Source organism: Strongylocentrotus purpuratus, unplaced genomic scaffold (assembly GCF_000002235.5).
Source record: "Strongylocentrotus purpuratus isolate Spur 01 unplaced genomic scaffold, Spur_5.0 spur5_scaffold_7, whole genome shotgun sequence".
Taxonomy (NCBI): domain Eukaryota; kingdom Metazoa; phylum Echinodermata; class Echinoidea; order Camarodonta; family Strongylocentrotidae; genus Strongylocentrotus; species Strongylocentrotus purpuratus.
The window spans coordinates 10,498,830-10,520,409 of NW_022145613.1; the positions used below are offsets into that span (position 1 = coordinate 10,498,830).

General features: G+C 37.2%; 1 protein-coding gene across 7 annotated transcripts in view; it reads right to left on the reverse strand.

The window, feature by feature from the left end:
- Positions 1-5,476: 5,476 nt before the first annotated feature.
- Positions 5,477-21,580, reverse strand: part of LOC105446087 — a 104,188-nt gene continuing 88,084 nt past the window's right edge. For all 7 annotated transcript variants that reach the window (XM_030973802.1, XM_030973803.1, XM_030973804.1 and 4 more), the window contains 9 exons: positions 20,813-20,929; positions 18,842-19,204; positions 18,305-18,400; positions 17,095-17,199; positions 16,253-16,633; positions 14,589-14,778; positions 11,204-11,466; positions 9,312-9,451; positions 5,477-8,046 (listed from right to left, as the gene is read on the reverse strand). In XM_030973802.1, coding sequence (XP_030829662.1) covers positions 7,873-8,046; positions 9,312-9,451; positions 11,204-11,466; positions 14,589-14,778; positions 16,253-16,633; positions 17,095-17,199; positions 18,305-18,400; positions 18,842-19,204; positions 20,813-20,929 — 1,829 coding nt within the window. In that variant the 3' untranslated portion in view covers positions 5,477-7,872. The remainder of the gene's footprint in view (positions 8,047-9,311; positions 9,452-11,203; positions 11,467-14,588; positions 14,779-16,252; positions 16,634-17,094; positions 17,200-18,304; positions 18,401-18,841; positions 19,205-20,812; positions 20,930-21,580) is intronic.

Consider the following 21,580-nt stretch of genomic DNA (forward strand, 5'->3'; position numbering starts at 1 on the left):
GGACCCCTAAATGGTGGACCGTGTCCATTCTATATTAAAAAACACCTTTATACGCGTTTTCTTGGTCACGCATGCTTACAATATTTATATTTGAGATCCCCGGGGCATGCATGCATGGCAAACACCCCCAAAATGGTGAAAATCAATGGGTCTATATTTCGAGAAAAATCTGCCAAAATGACCCTTAAAAATGGGAAGGGGTTTCGAGGTTTGAGCGGCACACCCTCGTGCAATCAAATCTGAGAAAAGAATTATGGATAATTCATTATGGATCGTCTATAATTCATATAGTCCTACTAAAATATTATTATTTACATTAAACAGGTTAAAATGAAATAATTTGTAACATATTCTTTTTTTATGGCAACGATTTATACATAATTTTGATTACATTACGAAAATAGCATGTTACTTAATAAGCCCAAAATAAATGTATGTTCATTCATGTAGGCCTATAGGCCTTCATCATTGGAAAGCTCATGTTCTCTTATTAGGCTACATTATGACCTCAACAAAATACGGGACAAAATATGAACAAACAATTCACGCAAAAGCGACATTCGGGTAGTTTGAAGTTGCACTGCTGACAGAAACAAATTTTGTCCAAAATAAAGTCCATGACTGCTTAATTTGCTTCATTGGCCTTGAGCTTGAGAGACAGACAATGATCTCCGACCTCAATTCTCGCTACCCTAAATAGGTACGAAAATCTCGAAATTCGCGAGACGAGGTAATTTTCACTCTCTCGGGTCGTCACTACAACTTCCGGTATAGAGTCCCATCCCGCTGGCGCTAGCGCCTGTGTTCGCTGTGCAGAGTTTTCTCGCACGCTAAAATCGATGCCAATCAGTGTAATTTGTACAGATTATAATATGCAATGGAAAGCTTCGGGCAGAATTAGTGACTTTAGCACAAAAGGCCGTTAAACTCTACCGTGAAAGAGAGGGTTGTGATCACGAACGCCTGCACAGGAAGCTGTAATGTCGAAAAGCTATCCCATAATGCAATGCGCGTTTTCAGGATTTTCCCCGGATCTCGGCAGAATCGCTATTTGGGGTAGCGAGAATTATTGTAAATGCACGTCATAATCATATTAGTAATAGGACGATTACGCATGACTGAGATTAAACAATTCGTGTTTTGTTCAATTGTCTTATTTTAAATTCCTGTAACAAAATATGTTCGCATGCCTAACCAATTACACATTATTATGCCCGATTACTCATGCGTGATCAATCGATCGTCGTATGGAACAAAATAATATAAGTTTTTCATTGTTCTGTAGTAAATACAAAAATAAAACAAAACATGTAGCAGCCATCCACTTATTTGAACAATCAGGTTTCTGAAATCAGATATGTGTGGTTTATTGATCAAATATTATTGTTGATTTCATAATGGAAGAAAAAAATTCTGTGATGTGCACTTTTAACCAGAAATCAATTTAGGATCATTGAGTAAGGCGTTTAAAAAAAATTGTATTGTCCTCTGCGATCGACCTCAAAATTTTGAAATCTACAGTCGGCTTTTTAATAAAAAAAATTAAAACGTTTTTTAAAAAACAAATTTAATGAATACAATTATGTATTAAAAGTGTTAAAAACTGAGAAATATCAGCCCAAAGAGGGAGAAAAAAAAAAAGAGTGGAAAAAAAGAGATTTTTTTTCTCGACCGACCGACCCATGCTTTGGCACCTAAAGGGCAATTTAACATTTTTTTGTAGGCCTAATTTATAACCATACCATGGGTGTCGATCACGGGGGGATGGGGGAATATATCCCCCCAATATTTCAGGTGGGGGGATGGCCTGTACAATCACCCCCCCCCCCAATAATTCACCATGAATTTTTTTTTTTTAAATGAAGAGAAAAATTAACGATGAGAGCCCGATGAGAGTAGTTAATGGTTATAACTCGCAAGATGACTATCAATATACACATTTTGCTATGCATTTTCATAATATATACATGTATACGAAGTAAATGAGATAAGCGTATATGAGACTAAAATAAATTGAATTCTCGCTCATACGGCTTCATCAGGAATTGGTGAATTTATTCAATTTGTTCAATAAACAGCATCATAGAAATGCAGTACGTGCGCCAAATACAAAGCCGCAGCGTTAAAAAGCAACGAGCTAAATGTTAAGCGCGAAGCGCAAAGGTTTGTTTGTTTATTTATTTAAATACGGTGATTAAAAAACATGCTTTCAGCTTAGCATAGCTGTTTTTCAGCATGTCCGTACATGGTACATTAAAATACATATGAATAAACACATAAAACACAAAAATTAAACAATAACAAATACATAATATAAAATAAGTAAATGTAAAGAAAGAAAAAAGAAATACAAATTTAAACAAAATAAATATAATACAAGTTCAACAAAAGAAATACAAATGCAAGTTAAACATAAGGGAAAAAAAAAACTCGAATGGTAGCAAGCTGCTATGCTGCTATGCACATCAGACAATCCTGGACAGTGTAAATATAGATGAACTCTGTGATGAATTCGTGATGAGATCGGAGACAAGGTGAAAAATATTCGGACATTAGTGTGACTTATAAGATAGTTCACTAGTTGTAATGTTGTTTCCGTTCACCCTTTTTAAAATTCACGTCATTGTATCTTTTAAAAAAAAAATTCCACTCCTTTTATTTCCTGATATTTCCTAAAACATTTTTCATTTTTGGAGAAAGATTATTATGTCACAACTTATTTTCGTTTTATTAAAAAGCTGATGTAGGCCTATGTCACTGGCGTACTGGTGGGGGAGGCTTGGGGCGCTAGCCCCCCCCCCCCCAAATAAAATCCAACCATGAATTATTTTCGATTTCATACAAGTGATTTATAAATGTTCGTGATATCACATGATTTTCAACAAAATTCGCGTTTCTCCATTTCTGTTGCAAACTGACACATTCCCAAATAGCCCGGAAGAGCATATATTTTGTATAGTCACTAATGGGCTTTATTAGTGGCCGTTAACACTAACAGTAGTATACAATTCCCTTCGAGAAGCTATTGCGACAAGCACTACCGGGAGATAACATGCTACCCACCACTCGGGCTGTGCATGCAAAGATTTGCGAACGAACGTTCCATACGCACATCATGTGGGGAAACTGAATTATGAATTAATATAGAGAACAGTACAACGAATCGTCTTCTTTCTCTAATAATTTAGTGAAAAGGGCAAAGCTTCCGCGGGGCAACTGAATTCAGACTAGGATTAAGAGTTAAAATTAAATTAAACGTCAAAGTATACGATACAACGAATCGTCTTATTTTACTAATAATTTAATTAAACGTAAAAGCTTCCGCGCGTATAGTGCAGGATGGGCGAAAATGATTTCAGACGTGGATTAAGAGTAATAATCAAATGAAACGTCAATGCTTCCGCGCTTCGCGCGGAAAGGGGGAAACTGAATTCAGACAAGGACACGACACAACGAATCGTCCTCCTTCTCTAATAATTTAATGAAACGGTAAAGCTTCCGCGCTTCGCGCGGGATGGGCGAAAAAATGAATACAGACAAGGAATAAGAGTAATAATTTATTGAAACGTCAAAGCTTCCGCGCTTTGCGCGGTAGGGGGAAAAGTGAATTCATGAAGGACACGATACAAAAAATTGTCTTCTTTCTCTAATAATGTAATAAAATGTGAAAGCTTCCGCGCTCGGGCAGGAATGGACAAAAATGAATTCAGACAAGGATTAAGAGTCGAGAATGGTACATCGAATCGTTTTCTTTCTTTAATAATCTAATGAAACGTCAGAGCTTCCGCGCTATGCGCGGAGGAAGGGGAACATGATTCAAATATTAAAGATTAAGAGTCGAGAATGGTACATCGAATCTTCTTCTTTCTTTATTAATCTTATGAAACGTCAGAGCTTCCGCGCTATGCGCGGAGAAGGGGAACTTTATTCAAACAAGGATTAAGAGTCGAGAACGGTCCAACGAATCGTCTTCTTTCTCTAATAATTTAGTGAAACGTCAAAGCTTCCGCGCTTTGCGGGGGAGGGGGGGGGGGGGGGGGGACTCCCGCTCCCTGCACCCAACCCCCTAGAGAGCTCGCTTCGCACGTTTCGCGTGCTCACTACCGCCCCCCTAAAATGAAATTCTGGCCACACGCTTCTACCTCTTGGTTGCTTTGATCCATTGCCGAAAATATTTTGGCACCTATCATCCCCCCAACCACGGATACAAATCGACACCCTTGAACCATACACTCGGGTTTCCCTTTTGCAGGGACATATCCCACATGTCGATAGTATATATTCTCTCTCTCTCTCTCTCTCTCTCTACTTTTAATTTTTTTAAATAATTTATTTTCAGTCTCTTCCTCTTATTTCCTCTCGCTTCAATTCACAATAGTAATCATTCTTCATATCTTGCGAGCTCGATCCCCTCCGGCCATTTGCCCTGTACTAAAAAAAATACTTCAAAAACCTATCATTTCCCTTAAGAACAATTTAAATCCTACATTCACCCTAAATCTAATGTTTGTAAATATGTTTTTATAAAACCCCTGTATGAAACAAGTCTGTTTAGTCATACATGAGTAAATAAACTATTATAAAATAGCACTCGAATGGACGTAAATTGCGGTTCACATACAAACGCACTTACGCACATACTCTACAAGAATCTTCAGTCAATTTGAAGGAGAGAAGAACTGGCTATTAGAGGAGCTCGCAAGATACGTCAATGTTCGGCCTTTTCAATAATATACTGTCGATCGAAGCACATTGTGCGATTAAAGACTGAAGATATTAAGATTAAAGATTTAAGATGTTTTAAAACAATATCATAGACGAAGGTAGATCAAGGAGGCGAGATGGCTCAGTCAATAAAAAGTTTCCCCGTCAAGCCAAAGATTGCGAGTTCAAAACCAACCCAGGTATGTATGACTACTATAACAGCCTGCTTTGTGTGTCAACATGCCCCTCCCTGTTGTAGACACAGGTTAGATCACAGTGGAAAAGGGAGTAGAGGAAACCATGGCCCTCATTTCACAAAACTTGTCATCAGTGACAAATGACAGTTTTTGTTATAAGCTACTGAAATCCTTGTTTCTGATTGGTTATCAGAATATTTGTCATTCGTTTTTGTCATTTGTCATTGAAAAAGGGTTTTGTGAAACGGGTCGTGGTCCACCTGCACATCCCAATTAGTTATAACGGGAGGAGAGACCGGAGGGTTACACTAATTCAGTTCGCTCCACCCCCACCCCCTCCCAGGAAGGGCAACGGCAAATACTTAACATCGATGATACAAATAGTAGCAATTAAAGCCTTTATATGATCACATCGCTCGAAAATTCATGATTTGCTTGTTCCCCCAATTAAAATACATACAGGTACATCCATCCATAAATAAACACATGCCTTTCAACAAAAGTGCAATATATAAATTATGATAGATGATACAGAAGGTTTACGAACAAAATTCAGTCACATACAAAAATAATCATACATGTTAACTTGTGGTTAATATTTAATGGTATGAACAAAATAAATTCTTGTTACGTTTGTACAAGTACAGCCCATAACATTTCAATTTCATTTCCATTTTTTTTTACCCATTACCTGATAAACTGTTACAATATAAAATTTATATTTACATGTACATGCAAGCACAGAAGACAAGGTTTTTGATTAACCATACTTCGACCAGTGCTCTCATCTGTAAATTGACTAAAACAAAATGATGTCAGTTATCATTATTAACTACCTGTGAAAGCGAGATAAAAGGTTCTTACAGTACTCCCTTTTGTTACCCCCCCCCCCAACCTCTCACCAGTACGAGGGAGATTTAACAGGATGACAGCTAGTGGTGATTTTGTGATTATAAAAAAAAATGACTGAGTGTCCTTTTGAAGCCGGATGGGCATGAGCTCATGCATACACACAGATTGTTTAACAATGTTTCCAGTTTTACAAATCTGAGATGGATGCCCTATGTGTTATTAGTGTCTGTGATATGGTGTAATATTAAAGCCCTAAATAAATTGTGCTTCAAAATGATCATGAAGTGCTCAAAAGTGTTATAACAAACTGTTCAAAATTGTGTGGCAAACAGTTTTTGACATACCCAATTCCAATCATAAATATCTTGATAATCAGACAGGTGATCGGCTTGTAAAAGTCATGGGATTCCTGACTGACCTAAAGGTTTATAATAATGATTGCAGCACGAGCTAAATCCAGGATTTTGTTTAGAATATACCCAATCCCTTTAACACCTATCAGGCTCTGAACGGGTGCTATACATTAAAAGTCAGTAAATCAAGATAAGAGGCAAGAACTTACATGTATTTTTATTTTGTTCACTTTTAAACTAATGCACTAACCTGTACATTTGATTTATATTTTCCTTTCCAGACAAAACAAAGTTAAGACATTACGTACAATGTATATCGGTAACGTAATTTCTACATGCCTTATTCATGTGCATGATGTATTTTGTTAATGACAATACAATGATCATGAAAATAACTTGCAGCTGAAGATGATAATTATGACGATACCACTTATGATTAAAAGGATGATGATGATGATGAAGTTGCTACGGCTAATGTATATTGACTCTTATCCTGCCGTAATGAATACAGCCCAGTGCCACAGGGCTAATCCCCATTGTTCCAAGCCACAAATCCATCCTGTGCCAAGTTTATTTTGAGATAATCTGATGGTGCGATCAATAGCGCGTGAGAAGCACTCAGCACAGTACAATGAGCATATACAATAACTGCTATTACGAATGCGAGCATGCATGCGTAAAGCAGCTAAGCTGTGGCTCGCTCACGTGAAGTAAGCAGCCCATCGATAGTGTGCTCTCGCATGTACAAAGCACTATAACGGTAGCGTGCATGCCGCCTTATGGCAGGATATGAGTTAATGAAAACATGTATGATTAAAATCATTTTCAGATGGTAAAATGTTGATAAATATAGGACAAATGTAAAATTCAAAGTGATACGTTCATTATTTAGTAATCTATGTACATGTTACAAATCTTCTTTCAATACTAACAATTCAAATTCTCATAAGCTATATCAAAAGTACTCCTAGTAATTTAAAAATGTATATAAAAGTATAATGTTTTACTAATTCATTTATATTCTTTTGTTGTAGTTTAAAAAATACCATTCAAATTAGTGTAAATATATATATATATATATATATATATATATATTCAAGAGTTTGTTAAAAATAATTCAATTTTGTATGAATTTACATACATAAAAACATTGTATACATTGCATAAATGGATTTAGCATTTTGGAAATAAATAATTGTAAAGTAACACCTTTTAAACTCCCCATTCACCTGTTAATGAACTACATTACTTAGAATCCAGCCGGACGGGCAAGCCTCGGCAAAGCTTTCATGCTGTCAAGAAAACCTCTCTTTATTCAATATGCCTTAAATTTGAATGTGTTAGTAAACCGGTCTATTGGATTGGAAGGAAATTTTCTTGTCTCCGGCCCTCGAGCTGTCTTTCTTCACCGTTTCACTCTATACTCCAGAGTGTTAACCATGACCTTGACAGAGGGTCTTCACTCGTCTTAACCCTTTAAAGGCCTTGTTCACACGACGCAGTGAACCACTTCCACAAAATCTACCTCAGTAAAATCAAATGAGATAGATCTATAGATCTATGTAAAGTTCCGTTCACATTCCTACACCTTTTAACAAACAAATAAGCGAGTATGCGTAGGGGGCTTCGTTATTCACAGATACTTTCAGTACCCCCCCCCCGGCATTTATTTACAAGATTATTTTTTGTTTAAATACATGTTTCATTTTTAGGTAATTTAACAGAGCTACAAACTTAGTGCAGCATATTATGCAGCTAATGCACTGTTACAAAAAGTCTTGCTGACCAACGACCGAGTTGATGAAATCGATGAATTGAGAGACCCTGGTGTATACTCCTGGCTTGTTGGGACGTGCACACCCGTCGCCAAAGCTTGTGATGCCGACAAGATGCCACCTCCCGTCCGCACCTTCACACATCAGTGGACCTCCGCTATCACCCTGCAGACAGGAAAAAAAAAACATAAATGGATGAGAGTGTTCTATTAATTGTACTATGTTCTATGTTGAGGCATGGTATAGAGTTTGTCGTCGGGAAGGCAGATGCACACTGGCGCATATGCCATGAAGCAAATTTCTGGTGACTATGATTTTGATTGCTCTGTACCATTTTTAAACATGACAGGGATTGCTCTCATTATCAACAATTAAAGAGAAAAAATGGATGGTTTTTGTATTGTGCCAAATAAGGTTTTTTAAAAGTAAAAGTTATGGGCATTTTTAGAGCAATAGTGCGCATCCGCATTTAGCACAAAGGAGTCATTACACTTAAGTCCTTCTGCCAACCACACGACAAGTGACTTTGGTCAATCTCAAGTTCAAGCTCAAGTTTTATTTATCTTTCTTTCATAACACACATTACACATTACAAATATGACATGTTATTTGTAGTTAATGTTAATGTATTGTTATATTTTATACAAATGTGAGCCGTAAGACGATTTTTATGCCTTCATTTTATTTTGTGCATGACGGCAATAAAGAAATTCAAATTCAATTAAAAAAATTCATGAATATAACAAGTTCACAGAATATGGCGTTACAATAGAAAGATGAGGTGACCTTGGTTGAAGGTCCCTCATGAATGGCTTGTGAGTATGTCCAAAATGTACCAACTCATCAGATAAGAATATACTGCATACATTAAAATGTTTACAAACCGAACTAACTAAAGAACTGAGAAAAATATAAACATATATAAGTATAACAAAATCTCCTGACTACTAAATAATGGCTATAAACAAGAGAAGCAGGAAAATACTACGAGCACCAGGACAAAAAGCATGGTAGAGGGAGAGAGAGAGAGGCAAAAAACAACACTATTGTTTCAGGACAGCAAAAACCTTGGGCCATTGACTAAAGACAATCACCTGCCCCTATACAACCATCCCTAATAGTAATACAATGTACAATGAGTCCAACCCATAACAACTTATTTATGGATATTTATGATAATGATCATGATGATGAGTGTTATTGTTTTTGTTGTTATCATTATTAATATTTCTATCATTATTATAATTATCATCATCATTATTATCATCATCATTATTATCATCATCATTATTTCAATTATTATAACTATTACTATTATTACTATCTTTCTTTTTTTAAACATAAAGTACAGAGACAAGTAGCAAGATGAACAGAAAAACGAACCAAAGCAAAAGGTTCCAAAAGTGATAAATATGAATGCCTGAACTCACGTTACATGTATCAACGCCACCGGCCTGATAGCCAGCACATATCATGGAGTCGGCCTTGAAGCTCCCGTAGGCACTGCCACAATACTCATCTGGTATCAGTCCTACAACAGCCTGCTGAAGGTCATTGGAAATGGATCCACCTTCAAAATATAAATTTTAAAAAAATCAAATCAAATTCGGATTTAATTACCCATCACCTATGGGAACTGGTTGGCTCCTGTAGTTAACAGACCTCCCAATTTACCCCAACTGAACAAACATCCTATTCTTTTCCCCAAAAAATCCTAATTTCAAAATACAAATCCTATTTTGATCGATAAGTACTTTCTTTTGGTTAGACTGTGTTCAGTAGGATGCAAACTTTATGGTGTTTTGATTGGCATGAGTGCACTTGTAAAATGGCGCCTGGCTGAAATACCCCCCACGTGTCCCAGGAAGCGGAGCGTTTACACTAATATGTGCGGATTAGCAGTTGAATCCAATGACCCTGGTAATAATAATTATAATTTAAGGGCTGGAAAACAACAGTATTGAGCGCTTTACAAATGTGACTTTGATTATTATCTATGCAATAACAAATTGGCACAATTCCAGAGATCACTCAACAAGTAATCCTTGTAGATTTAACCTATCCTGTAATTTTAATAGAAGCTTGCTATAAGTCTTGTTCAGACGATGGCAATTTACCCCGGGGTAAAGGTCTTGTTAAGAGCTAGTCGGGGTAAATATGGTGAGGTCGGTGTAAAGGTGGCAGTAGTGATGAAGGTCGTGTTTGCTACGCCTACCTTTACCCTGACCAATTTACCCCTGGATTTATCCAGGAGTAACGTGCTAACATGACTAAAGGGAAGCGTAAGTTGACCGTGTGGATGTTCTCACTTGCACTTGAGTCGTTTGTTACAATTACAAATTAAAATTAGATTTCGCACGGTTAGGTGGGTTGAGGTCTACTAGTGTTTATCGTGTCAACTTGTCAAGCTGCTCCGAGTAAGAAGGTGTGGACAACTAATGGTGTAAATGAAATACACATGAGGTATTTACTGCTGCAGGGATTAAACTTATGCTGACTAGCAAAGCCCCGTCTGAACATGGCTAATATAGCCAGGAGAGGGGGAGAGAGGGGAGAGAGAGAGAGGGAGAGGGGAGAGAGAGAGAGAAAGAGAGCAGAAAGGGGGGTCAACCTCCCTCTAAAAATGGGGGGGGGGGGGATAAATCCAATTGAAAAGAATTGGATTTGGTATTACATCCATTTGAAAAGAATTGGTTTGGTATTACATCCATTTTTCTATAAACTGAGAGCTTGGGCTAAATATTCATCCTGTTCAACTTAATTTCAATTCCTTTCAATCAAATTCAAAGATGCCTGATATTAATTTGACATATATACTGGGCAATTCCACGGTAACGGAAGGACACTCAGACAAGATTTTTAAACTTCAGGTTCATACTAAAAGAACTGTTTTATTAGTATAAGATGTGAAACAGTACAGATATAATACCTATATAAGTGCCTTTAATTCTCCCCCAAAAAATTGTCATTATAGTTAAATAGTTAAGTAGTTTAAGAATGTGCATTTTAATTATCTCGGTAACGGAAGGACATAAAAATGGACATGGTTTTTCCAGTTAATTAGTGTTTATCCAAACTTTGTGAAGTTGATGAAGCTTTCCACTTGACTGAAACACATTTTGTTCCCCATAGTTTAATACATACTAATAAAACATTTCTTTTAGTATGAACCTGAAGTTCAAAAATCTTGTCTGAGTGTCCTTCCGTTACCGTGGAATTGCCCTACTGCTACATACTTGGGTAACTGAGATATGAGCTGCTTTCAGATTCGGGATATGATGAAAGTGTTTTCAATCTTAAAACTGCATGTACATAGACTCACCCTCTGTCGTGTGACCCCACCCTGCTATGTAGCAAGTCCTATAGTTATTAATCTCATCCCCGACCGTGGCCAGACAGGCGGGTCTGAGGAAATCGCTAAACGCGGGTATGGGATCCACAAGTTTGAGCACAGCGATGTCATCACCACCAGAAGCGCTAGTGAAGTTTGGATGAGACGTAATCTCCAACGACGAGGTGTGTTGGTACGATGTGTTGCCGTTCGAGATGCTGATGGTACCGACGGTGATGGTGTCAAAAGCTCCACTAGAATCAAAGGCAATTTGATATGAATTAGAACAATGATATACTGTAATATATACGTCATTCATATATTCTTGTCATTGATTGGTTAAAAAGTGTTGATCAAAAATACTATTTTGCAAAAAGTATTATTTTTGGCTAGCAAAAATTAACACAGTAATCATGTCGCAGCGCGTAAAGTATCAAAGTAAATTAAACTTTGATGTTGAGTATGAGAATACGACATTCTGTTGACATCCTATAATAAATAATCGCTGCAAAATTAAAGGCTTGCAATGTCGGCCCTGTGATTTGACCCCACGCGCAGACCATCAATGGCGCAGAGGTCGTTTATTATCAAGCTGAATAACTTTAATATACAGGTACTGCAGTAGTGCAGCACAGTTAATTAGACTGCGACTCATGGTGGGAGCGCTATGGCACCGCAGGAGTTGCCTGCTGCAGGCATTTGAAATCCTGTACGCTTGCTGAATTTTCAATCCCCATAATGACAAGGCAACAGGAATGGCTACAGCGGGTAGTTTGAATTCTTTGATTTTTACTGCAAAATCTTCAACCAATCAATGAACAATGCATATATGAATGAAGTATATCAAACAAATATACACTGCCTTTATTTGAGTCTCTGGATTAAAAAAACTGGGCCCTCGATGACTGCAATAGTGCCATTTTTCAGCATTGCAGGCACCTTAAGGCCCATAGTTTCAACCAGATCCTCTCACGACAGTGTATATTTGTATATTAGCACTCACTGTATCACTCTAAAAACCTCAGTTTAGTTCATTCTGTAAATGAATACAAGAGTGTTGTATGTTCATCATTTCATTTTCATAAGCTTTCTTTTACATGCTATAGAACTGCAATGAGGATGAGCGCATATATAGCCAGCATGTTCATTTTGGTGGCAAATGGGGGCATCACTGCATTGACACTTTGTACATGACAGATTTTTGTGTGCAATTAAAATTCTTTAAAGGGCAATCAAATATTTGAAACAAGTTCATTTTGTCTAAAAGCAGAAAAAGAAGAGAAACAGAATGCGAAAATTTGAAAGAAATTGGTCCAATATTAAGGTATAAATGTTTGAAATACACTGTAGGAGATCACTAAATTAATGTGAACAGTCACCATACCGATTAAACCAATGGGTAGTGCCCATACGTACAGTGATTACAACTTTCAAATATTCATAACTTTCTTATTTTTGTCCACTTTCATTCAAACGTCTGCTTCTCTGATTATTCTGCTTTCTTTTAGAGTTGTTGTCTAGTAAAGTTGAATTATCCTTCAAGTATCCATGGGGGGGGGGGGGGGGGGGAGGGGGGTGGGTGCATGCCAATCATATCCCTATCCTTTGGCTATACTTCTAATAGTACATTCAAGAACAGTACCATGGTGCTATACATATATTGTTTTAGTCGATAAAAGACAAATTGGTAACTCAGTGATTTTCCTTGGGAACAGCTCTCCATTAGCTTTGTACTAAGTATATTTTTTAACTTTGTATTTTTCTCTAAAAAAATTATATTGCACATGTACATGTGCTTTAAATATAATATTGGATAAATAATTTTACACATATGCTACACAACACACATATATTCCGAATAGTAGTAGCACCAACCAAGAAAAGAAATATCTAGTCATATAAAGAAATGGAAAAGTTATTCATAATGGTAATCAAAGAGTTGCCTATATGTGAGTGATCGATTACACATTTGTAATTCACAACTTTTCTCACTTTTTTTTTTCTTTCAAATTGTCACCAATACATTTCTTTCATTTCTCTTTGTATACCATTGTGATATCAGAATGGACTTCCCTTTAAAGGGATTCTGAAACAAAATCCTGGATTTAGCTCATGCTGCGATCTTAATTTTAAATCTTTAGGTCAGTCAGGAACCCCATGACTTTTACAAGCCGATCGCCTGTCTGATTATCAAGATATTTCTGATTGGAAATCGAAATCAAATTATGCGTTTTCCTAACACTACAGTCTATTGGGGGAAAACAAGTATGGTAAAACCTGTCATTCAAAGAATTTTACTTTTTGAGGCACTTCTTGATCATTTCGAAGCGCAGTTTTTTTTAGGGCTTCAATATTTTACCATGTCACAGACACTGATAACAATAGGGCCGTGCATCTCAGATTTAACAATGTTAAACGATGCCTTTAACCCTTACTGTACTGGGCTATTTCAAGCACTCTCTGACTGGGGGGGGGGGGGCCTGCCCCCCTCCTATGATATCGGCCGTCGAATGTCCGATGAAAGCGAAAATTTGCATGTTTGTAGATATTTACGTAAGGAACAAGACGGTATAATTAGTTTTTTCCTAATATGCAAATTTTTGTCGTTATAGCCTAATTAATTATGCAAAATGCTAATTTTATACATTTTACAGAAAACTCTTCATATTTGTCCGTAGACTTGTGAAGAATCTTGAAAATGTATTGATGTTTCCTTCATCTAAAATTCATGAGGTTTCATTATTTTTATGATATTTGAAAATGCATAGGTTAATTTGCATAAATTATGAATAAGCATTCATGAATATCAAATCTGGAAATATATATAGGGAACTAGAATCATTTACAAAAATTGTTACAAAATGTGCTTAAGACTTGAGGGAAAAAAGTCATGAAACGACAATTCAAAATTCCGAGCGGTTGTGGTGCAATCTCCAAAAATGTCGAGGGGGGGGGGGGGGGCCTCCCAGGCCCCCCCCCCCATACAGTAAGGGTTAAGATTTTGGAAAAGAAAAAAAATCATGAAAGTCATGCCATATCAAAAATAATGATCTATGAAAATAGGTATACTTTCTTTGGAGACGAAAAACCTGATCCAAAGAAGAGGAAACGAGTGAAGTACCGGTGTGTTGGCTCAGTCAGTAGAGCGTCCGCCTCACAACCGGGAGGTCGTCAGTTCGACCCCGGCCGCGTCATACCAAAAGACGTTAAAAGCGGGAGTTGCTGCTACCTTGTTTGGCAATAAGGGATAGAGCAACGTCGATCTGGCGCTGCTCAGTGGCTGCTGGGCTCACGATCAATTGGGCAAAAAGAATTCCCATTTTCGGTTTAACTTAATACAATTTGGTGTGGACTTTAAAAGATTATTATTACTTACACACAGTGTGCTACGGTGATAGCCCATTCTCTGCTGATGACTGTTGCCCCGCATTGATGATTGGTAGCACCCCGGCTTAGCGATCCAATCCAAGGCCACTCTCCTAGGTCGGAGCCCTCGCCTCCAACGATCCTCTCAACTGCTTCATTGAAGACCGGCCTGGTGCCACAGATCATTGTGTTGGTGATGTCTGACAAGATCAAATCAAGCGCAACATAAATAGATTCTAAAAGATAAAGTTGAGTTCTGGGGATGTTTCACAAAGACCTAAGATCGACTTTAAGTTGGACTTAACAATTATGGAAAGCAGTTAGCATCCATGAAAGTATTTTGTAAAATTTATTTTAAAAGGCACATAATGTTGATTCAAAGCATTCATATTTTATATTATCAAGGAGATTTCATGTTCTTGATGTGGAATTTATAAAAAGTCTAAAATACTTGAATATTCGCTTTTGAATATATTTTATTTAAAGGCCACAAATGGCCCTCCATAATTTTTAAGTTCAACTTAGGATCTTCGTGAAACACCCTCTAGGTCATGCAGTTCTATTGTTAAAGAAGCTCAGTCTCTGAGCGAAACCGAGAAGGTTTGATTATGTCGTACCGGTACACAGGATACCAAGAGATTTTGGAATCACTAAAATGAGAAAAAACTGCACTACATCTTGATTACTGCATCTTAATGAAAGTCATAGGCGCTACACATAGATATGGGTATAAGAGTCTACATCTACATGTGGCATGCAAGTTTGGTCTAAAATTGTAAGCTGTTTTTCAACTTTTCATCTTAAGGCTACCGCACACCTTACGATCTAGATTGGTCTGCGACTGAGTGGCGGGATATGTGACGCACACAGCTGGAGGTGTACCATCGTAACGTGTACGGTGGCCATAACATGTATTCAAATATCAGGGCATTTAAAAAACAATACTTTTCAGGGGAAATTTATTTTATGATATTTTTCCAAGTTCACTTTAAAACTAGATGGACCTTCAACTGCGCGCAGTCGAAAATGATGCCTCCGCCATAGAGCGATCAAGTTTGATTGTATTAAAAACCATCAACAGGTTCTCAGAATACTGTGATTACAAGCTTGTTTTCATATACATTTATGACCCTTTGTTCTTTGATCTAATGGTCCTAAAATCTAATCAGTTCATCGGCTCTGCAAGATACATACATTATGTAAGTTTGGCGGGAATCCATTTATCGGTTCTTGAGATAACGTGATCACGAGAACGGGACGTACAGACGAACGAACAGACGAACAACCCAAAAACATAATGCCTCCGCCTACTTTGTAACAGAGGCATTAAAATGAGAAACCTAACAGTAAATCTTTCCGAGAACTTAACTATTTCTTGATGATTTACATGAAATACATTCTTGTATGTATTTTTGTCATCCTTAATTAAATTTGTTTCATGCTGAAAACCATACATAGCATGAAAATAAATATGAAAACATAATTTTCTTGACTATACATGAATCATAATCATGATTATGGTTCGATCATCAATCTCATGTAACTGCTCGTTAGAAAAATTTACCAACGGATATTGCTAGTATCCTTTTAGTGTACAGGTAACTTCAAAGAACATTGCTCAAAAAGTTAGATTGCCCGGCCTAGTTTTAATCACTATCATGCCCTCATTCTCACCTCCTTCTGGCCCTCTGCAGAGCAAACCATCAGCAAGAGAACCATCGTTGAGAGGACTAGCGTTGCTGAACTCCTCCTCGCAAGCAATCGCCCAGGGAGACCCAGTCAAGCTCTCAAAAGCAGACGAGCATGCACTCCTGACAGCTTCACATGTGGTTTGGCACGGTCTGGCCGTGGGCCCATCGTGGATGCATTCCGGGAAGAGGACAGCACAGAGGAAGAGAGATGCATCAGTGTGGCAGGTGGTGGCAGCAGCGCTTAATACACTGAAACTTTCAATAGCAAGTGTCTGGTTGATGTCTGCCAGACTGCTAGGGTAGTATGTCTGGTTGAATGGAAGGAGGCCAAGGCAGGAGCCTTCCTGGATTGGCTCACAGCGTGCTAAGGAAGAACCATCAAAAAAATAAAATGCACTTTTCAATCAATCGATTCACGACTGACGTAATCCATGGATAACAGATTATTTCAGTATGTTTTATCATTTTATGGAACAAAGAATTAAAAAAAAAAAAAAATGGTATATACTTGATTCTCCCTGGCATAATGAACAATATTACATAAACTTTGATATCTATCACAGAGTAACATAGCACATATATGCACTCTACATCAGAATTACATGGAAACATCTTGTTATGCTACAGTTGACTTCAATAAAAAAAATATGTAAAAGACCCCTACACATGCATGTAAATGACTTTGTCACAGATACTTTATCTCTGAAGAAAATTCCCTGACTAATTTTGCAATCCAGTCTTAATACCAAAGAAAAAACAAATTCATTGCTGGATAACATTATTGTAATCCAGTGTGGAGTTTTAACCTTGATACAAACTACTTACGACAGTCCTCCTCATCTGAAAAATCCTCACAATCCATCACTCCATCACAGAGGATGGAAAGAGGGCGACAAAGCCCATTGCACTGAAATTGATCGTCTTGGCACACTGCGAAGAAAGGGCGAAAACACAAATTAATAAAACATCATATTCATGTTTCCATCATCACATATAAGGGGAATATTTGCTTTAATACAACCAGGAACAAATATTGCATTCTATGTAAATAAAAGTACAATTCAGCAAAACGTTGACTCTTCACAATGTACCGTTGAAATAACAAACATTTTGAGGCCTATATATATATATACCTTACAAAATGAAAGCTAAAGTTTGAAATCATCACATGTTATATAATGCATTTATTTTGCCACATACCAGTATTATGTATTCCAATTCTGTCTGGGCAATGCAACATCCCTTAAGTTACTCAAATTATACAGTCTCAAAAATAGGGTACAACAACTTTGCTCTAATCCCCCTTTCTGAGCTCCCTCCCAACCTGTGTTTAGAATATTCCATACTTTACACATTTACAAAATTGCATCATTTAAGCAGCAATTCTTCTCAAACTCCCTTCCTCCAAACCTACGCTTCTTCTAATGCATTAAACAATTCCTTAAGTTATGTTGTTCCTAAACTTTGGAAATCTCTGCCTTCTATTTTACAGTCTGTTTGATTAACAATTCATTTAAAAGACTCTACTAGAAACATTTGTTCTCTCTCTGTATAATGCATCATTTATACAGAAATGCAATTCATTTTTCTTTACTGACAACACATGCTGTTATTTCTTGTGCGCATGGTGCATTCAATTGTCAAACCTTAACGGCTTTTACAGACACACCATTTTCCAATTGTACTTTGGTTTATACTTTCATCTGTTTTGAAATTCATTGTTTCCATTTTGTTTTTCGTGGTGGGGTGGGGGGAGGGGGGTGGTAATTTTTATATATTTATCTGTAATGATGTTCCATATTTTATTATGATGATGGAAATATATGTCAACTCAATCATTCAATAATGGATAACAGCTAATATCATTTAATCACCTAACATTTACCCAAAAGACATGCTCCAGTCATCTCTTTGAGCAAGACTTGAAGCCTCAATCATTTGTCTGAGAGGGAGACAAAGGGAGACAAAGTAACTGACTGTGTCAGCTATCTTACCCCAATGACAATAGAGAGAAATGGGGAAATAATCAACTTACCGCATCCAAATTCATCTGAATCATCAACACAATCAGTAACTCCATTACAAGCAGATCCCACTGGAACTCTTTGGTCTGCATCACAAGACTCAGTTACTGGGGAAGAATATGAAAAGTTGTCTCTATGAGCATGCATTTTTGGAGCAAACAGTATTCAAAGGAATATGTTATGTTAACAGATAAGCGCAAAGGAGACAAATACATTGTGGTCCTAAATAAACTCAATTTTTATTTATTTATTTGTTTCATTTGTTTTATTTAAACAGGGTAACTCAATGCCCTCACCATTATCATATACTCATATTTTTAATAACATTTTGGTTTCTTTCATATTATGCAACTACTTTTTCTACTTTCACCACTACTACTTCTAACAGTGCTCTTACGACTACTACTACTACTACTACTACTAATAATAATTTTAGGACCACTTCTTCTATCAATTACCCAAAACAATATACGTTCATGTTTTAGTACTCATCATTTCGAAGAAGATAAAGAGATTGGACATTTGTAGTACACCGTCCTCCTACTTACATTCAAATGGAATGGATGTCACATTTAGAACGAACCCAGAGTATCCATTTGAGTAATCAGTATCAAAATACAGATATGACTCGATCCCAAGATAGTATCTTGTTGATGCAATATATCCGGTCAGCCTTACGACAAGTGAACCCGGCTCTGATCGATCGTGGCCAATCCCGATGTAGAAGAAGTCGTAGCCATCTTCCAAGTAGAAGTTTGGTATGTCGATGACGAGGGAGTGGTAAGCCTCTGCTTGGAGTACCCATATGCACTCAATGTCGTTGCCGTAGGCTAATGGGTAGTTGTCAGAAATGACAGAGTAGGGCATCGAGGTGGGAATTGTCTGAATATCAGAAGAGGGACAGCGTGGGTCTGGTGTTATGGGAAGAATGGAAAGTATGGAATATGATTAAACTGTCATTTACACAGGCAAATTAAAGTTACATGTAGTTCATTCAATGTACTTTACAGAAATTCATTTCTTCCTCCTCTTCGTCTCCCCTTCTCCTTCTTCTTTTTATCCTTCCTGTTCCTCTTCTTCTCCTTCTTCTTATTCATCACAATCATTAATATATCATTATTACTATTCTTATCATCATCACTAGTATCATTATTATAAATAAAAAAACTGTACAAACAAGCAATTAGGAGTAAACAATTCTGGCAAAATTGCTGGTAAGCTGTCAAGCTTTCATATTTAAAAAAAATTAAATCAAACATGCATGGTCTTGCCTATATGCCCCACAATTCTAATATTAGGACTTAAAACACCCGATATAATTGTTCATGCCAAATAACTGGCAAAGCACGACTGACCATGCCTCATGACTGGTCAAGCAAATGACCACCGGTCTCTATAATCACCAACCTCATGAACCAAACTCTTTGTTTTAAATCTTTTCATGCTCATTCACGCTTGAGCCAAGTTTGGTGGAAATTGGTTCAGTGTTTGGTCACTCGTCACTGTTATAAAACATTTCTTATTTCATGAGATCTATCATCTATGATATCTTACACCTAAATTCCAATGAGCTCATTCCTACATGCTCATACAAACTTATCCCATGTTTTGTAATGATAGCTTCAACGGTTTTTACATTTTCTCAGTCACAATACACATGTATTTTCTTTAATTGTTACACTTTATTGACACTGCAACCTTACACTCCAAATCTAATCAGTGCGTCCTTACATGATTAAACATATACTTGAGCTAAATTTGGTTTGAATTGATTTAATGCTTTGCACGTTACCATGGGGACAAAATATTTTTTGGTATTTTAAACACTTTTATGACCTATGACCCTTTACACTAAAAATGCTATGAGTTCATCCTTGGATGCTCATGCTTAGTACTTCCTTCAGCTTTGGATTGAACCGCTTCGAATCTGTTCAAGTTTGCATTTTTAAACATTGTTATGACCCTGTAACCTCTGACCTTTGACCTATTACAACCAATATCGTGTTTATCCTTGCATGCTCTTGCATGCTTCCTCAAAGTCTGATTCAAATTGCATGGTATCAAGATCTTTTTTAAATTATTTCTTAACACTCTTGCAACCCTGTGCCATATTACCCACAACATCTATTCACTTCTTCCTTGGATGCTCACACATATACTTCATGCAAGTTTGGTGAAAATCTGTTCAATGGTTCTTAAGCTATCAAAGTTGCAGCACCACCTTCCATGGTGGAAACAAACTGTCGCTACTATCAGAAAAAACGTTGCCTACGTACGTGTGTATCACACCAGCTATGCAGGTAAGATACGTGTACTTCCCGGCCCAGCTATCACACCAACGAGACTGACACCAGACCGCCATTACATTACCCTTAATGGTAAACTATCTGTCATTTTGGAGTCGGTGTGAAGCCAGTTTGACCGTGTGACTAGGGTATAAACAGCAATGAGGCGGGCACTCAAGATGAGCTCAGAAATCTTCTGGGCTTGCATTCTTCAACCAACACTGTGTTACATACCACAATTCCACTCATCATATCCATTAAAGCATATAGGCGACCCATCACAGGAAGTCGAGTTGGAAATACAGACATCTCTCTTTAGACAGGAGATGAAAGATGCTCCACATTCACCGGCTGGAAGAATAAAGCAGTCCATGCATTAATGTTCAGATTAAGAAAAATATGCTTTCTTAAGGCACTATTCTCTAACTTGAAACAATAAATTAAAATTATTAATGAGCCAGTTTGTAGATACAAGCTGAGCATGGGCAGATAAAGTCATTTGTTCAAAATTGTGAAACCCACTGAGAAGAATACTGGATACCTGCTCATGAAAGTTGTCATCATTATACATTTATGCACCGATGGTAGATTCTATGATACAAAGATTGGCAAACAAAAGTTATTCATGAGACACTTCCATGACTTTGGCAGTGATTATTGCAAAAAGGGGGACCTCTCCATGTGTCAAAGATCTGTGAATATTTGGGGATCATTTGTACCATGTGCTAACTACAAACTGATCTATAGCACTGTACTATATACCGGTTTACTGATATATTCAAATTTGTGGATGTTTCTTTCCAGGGAACCTGGTGTCAAGGTATTCCATTAACCTGTTATTGATGCATGAACTATAATACTTGGAATCCAGTCTGCATACATTACTTTTTGCTATGTTGGACAAGCCTCAGGCAAGATTTTACTTTCTCCAGAACAACCTTTGTTTCAAAAGTATGCATAAACTATGAGGAGGTTAGTAAACTGGTCTATTGGAAAAATACC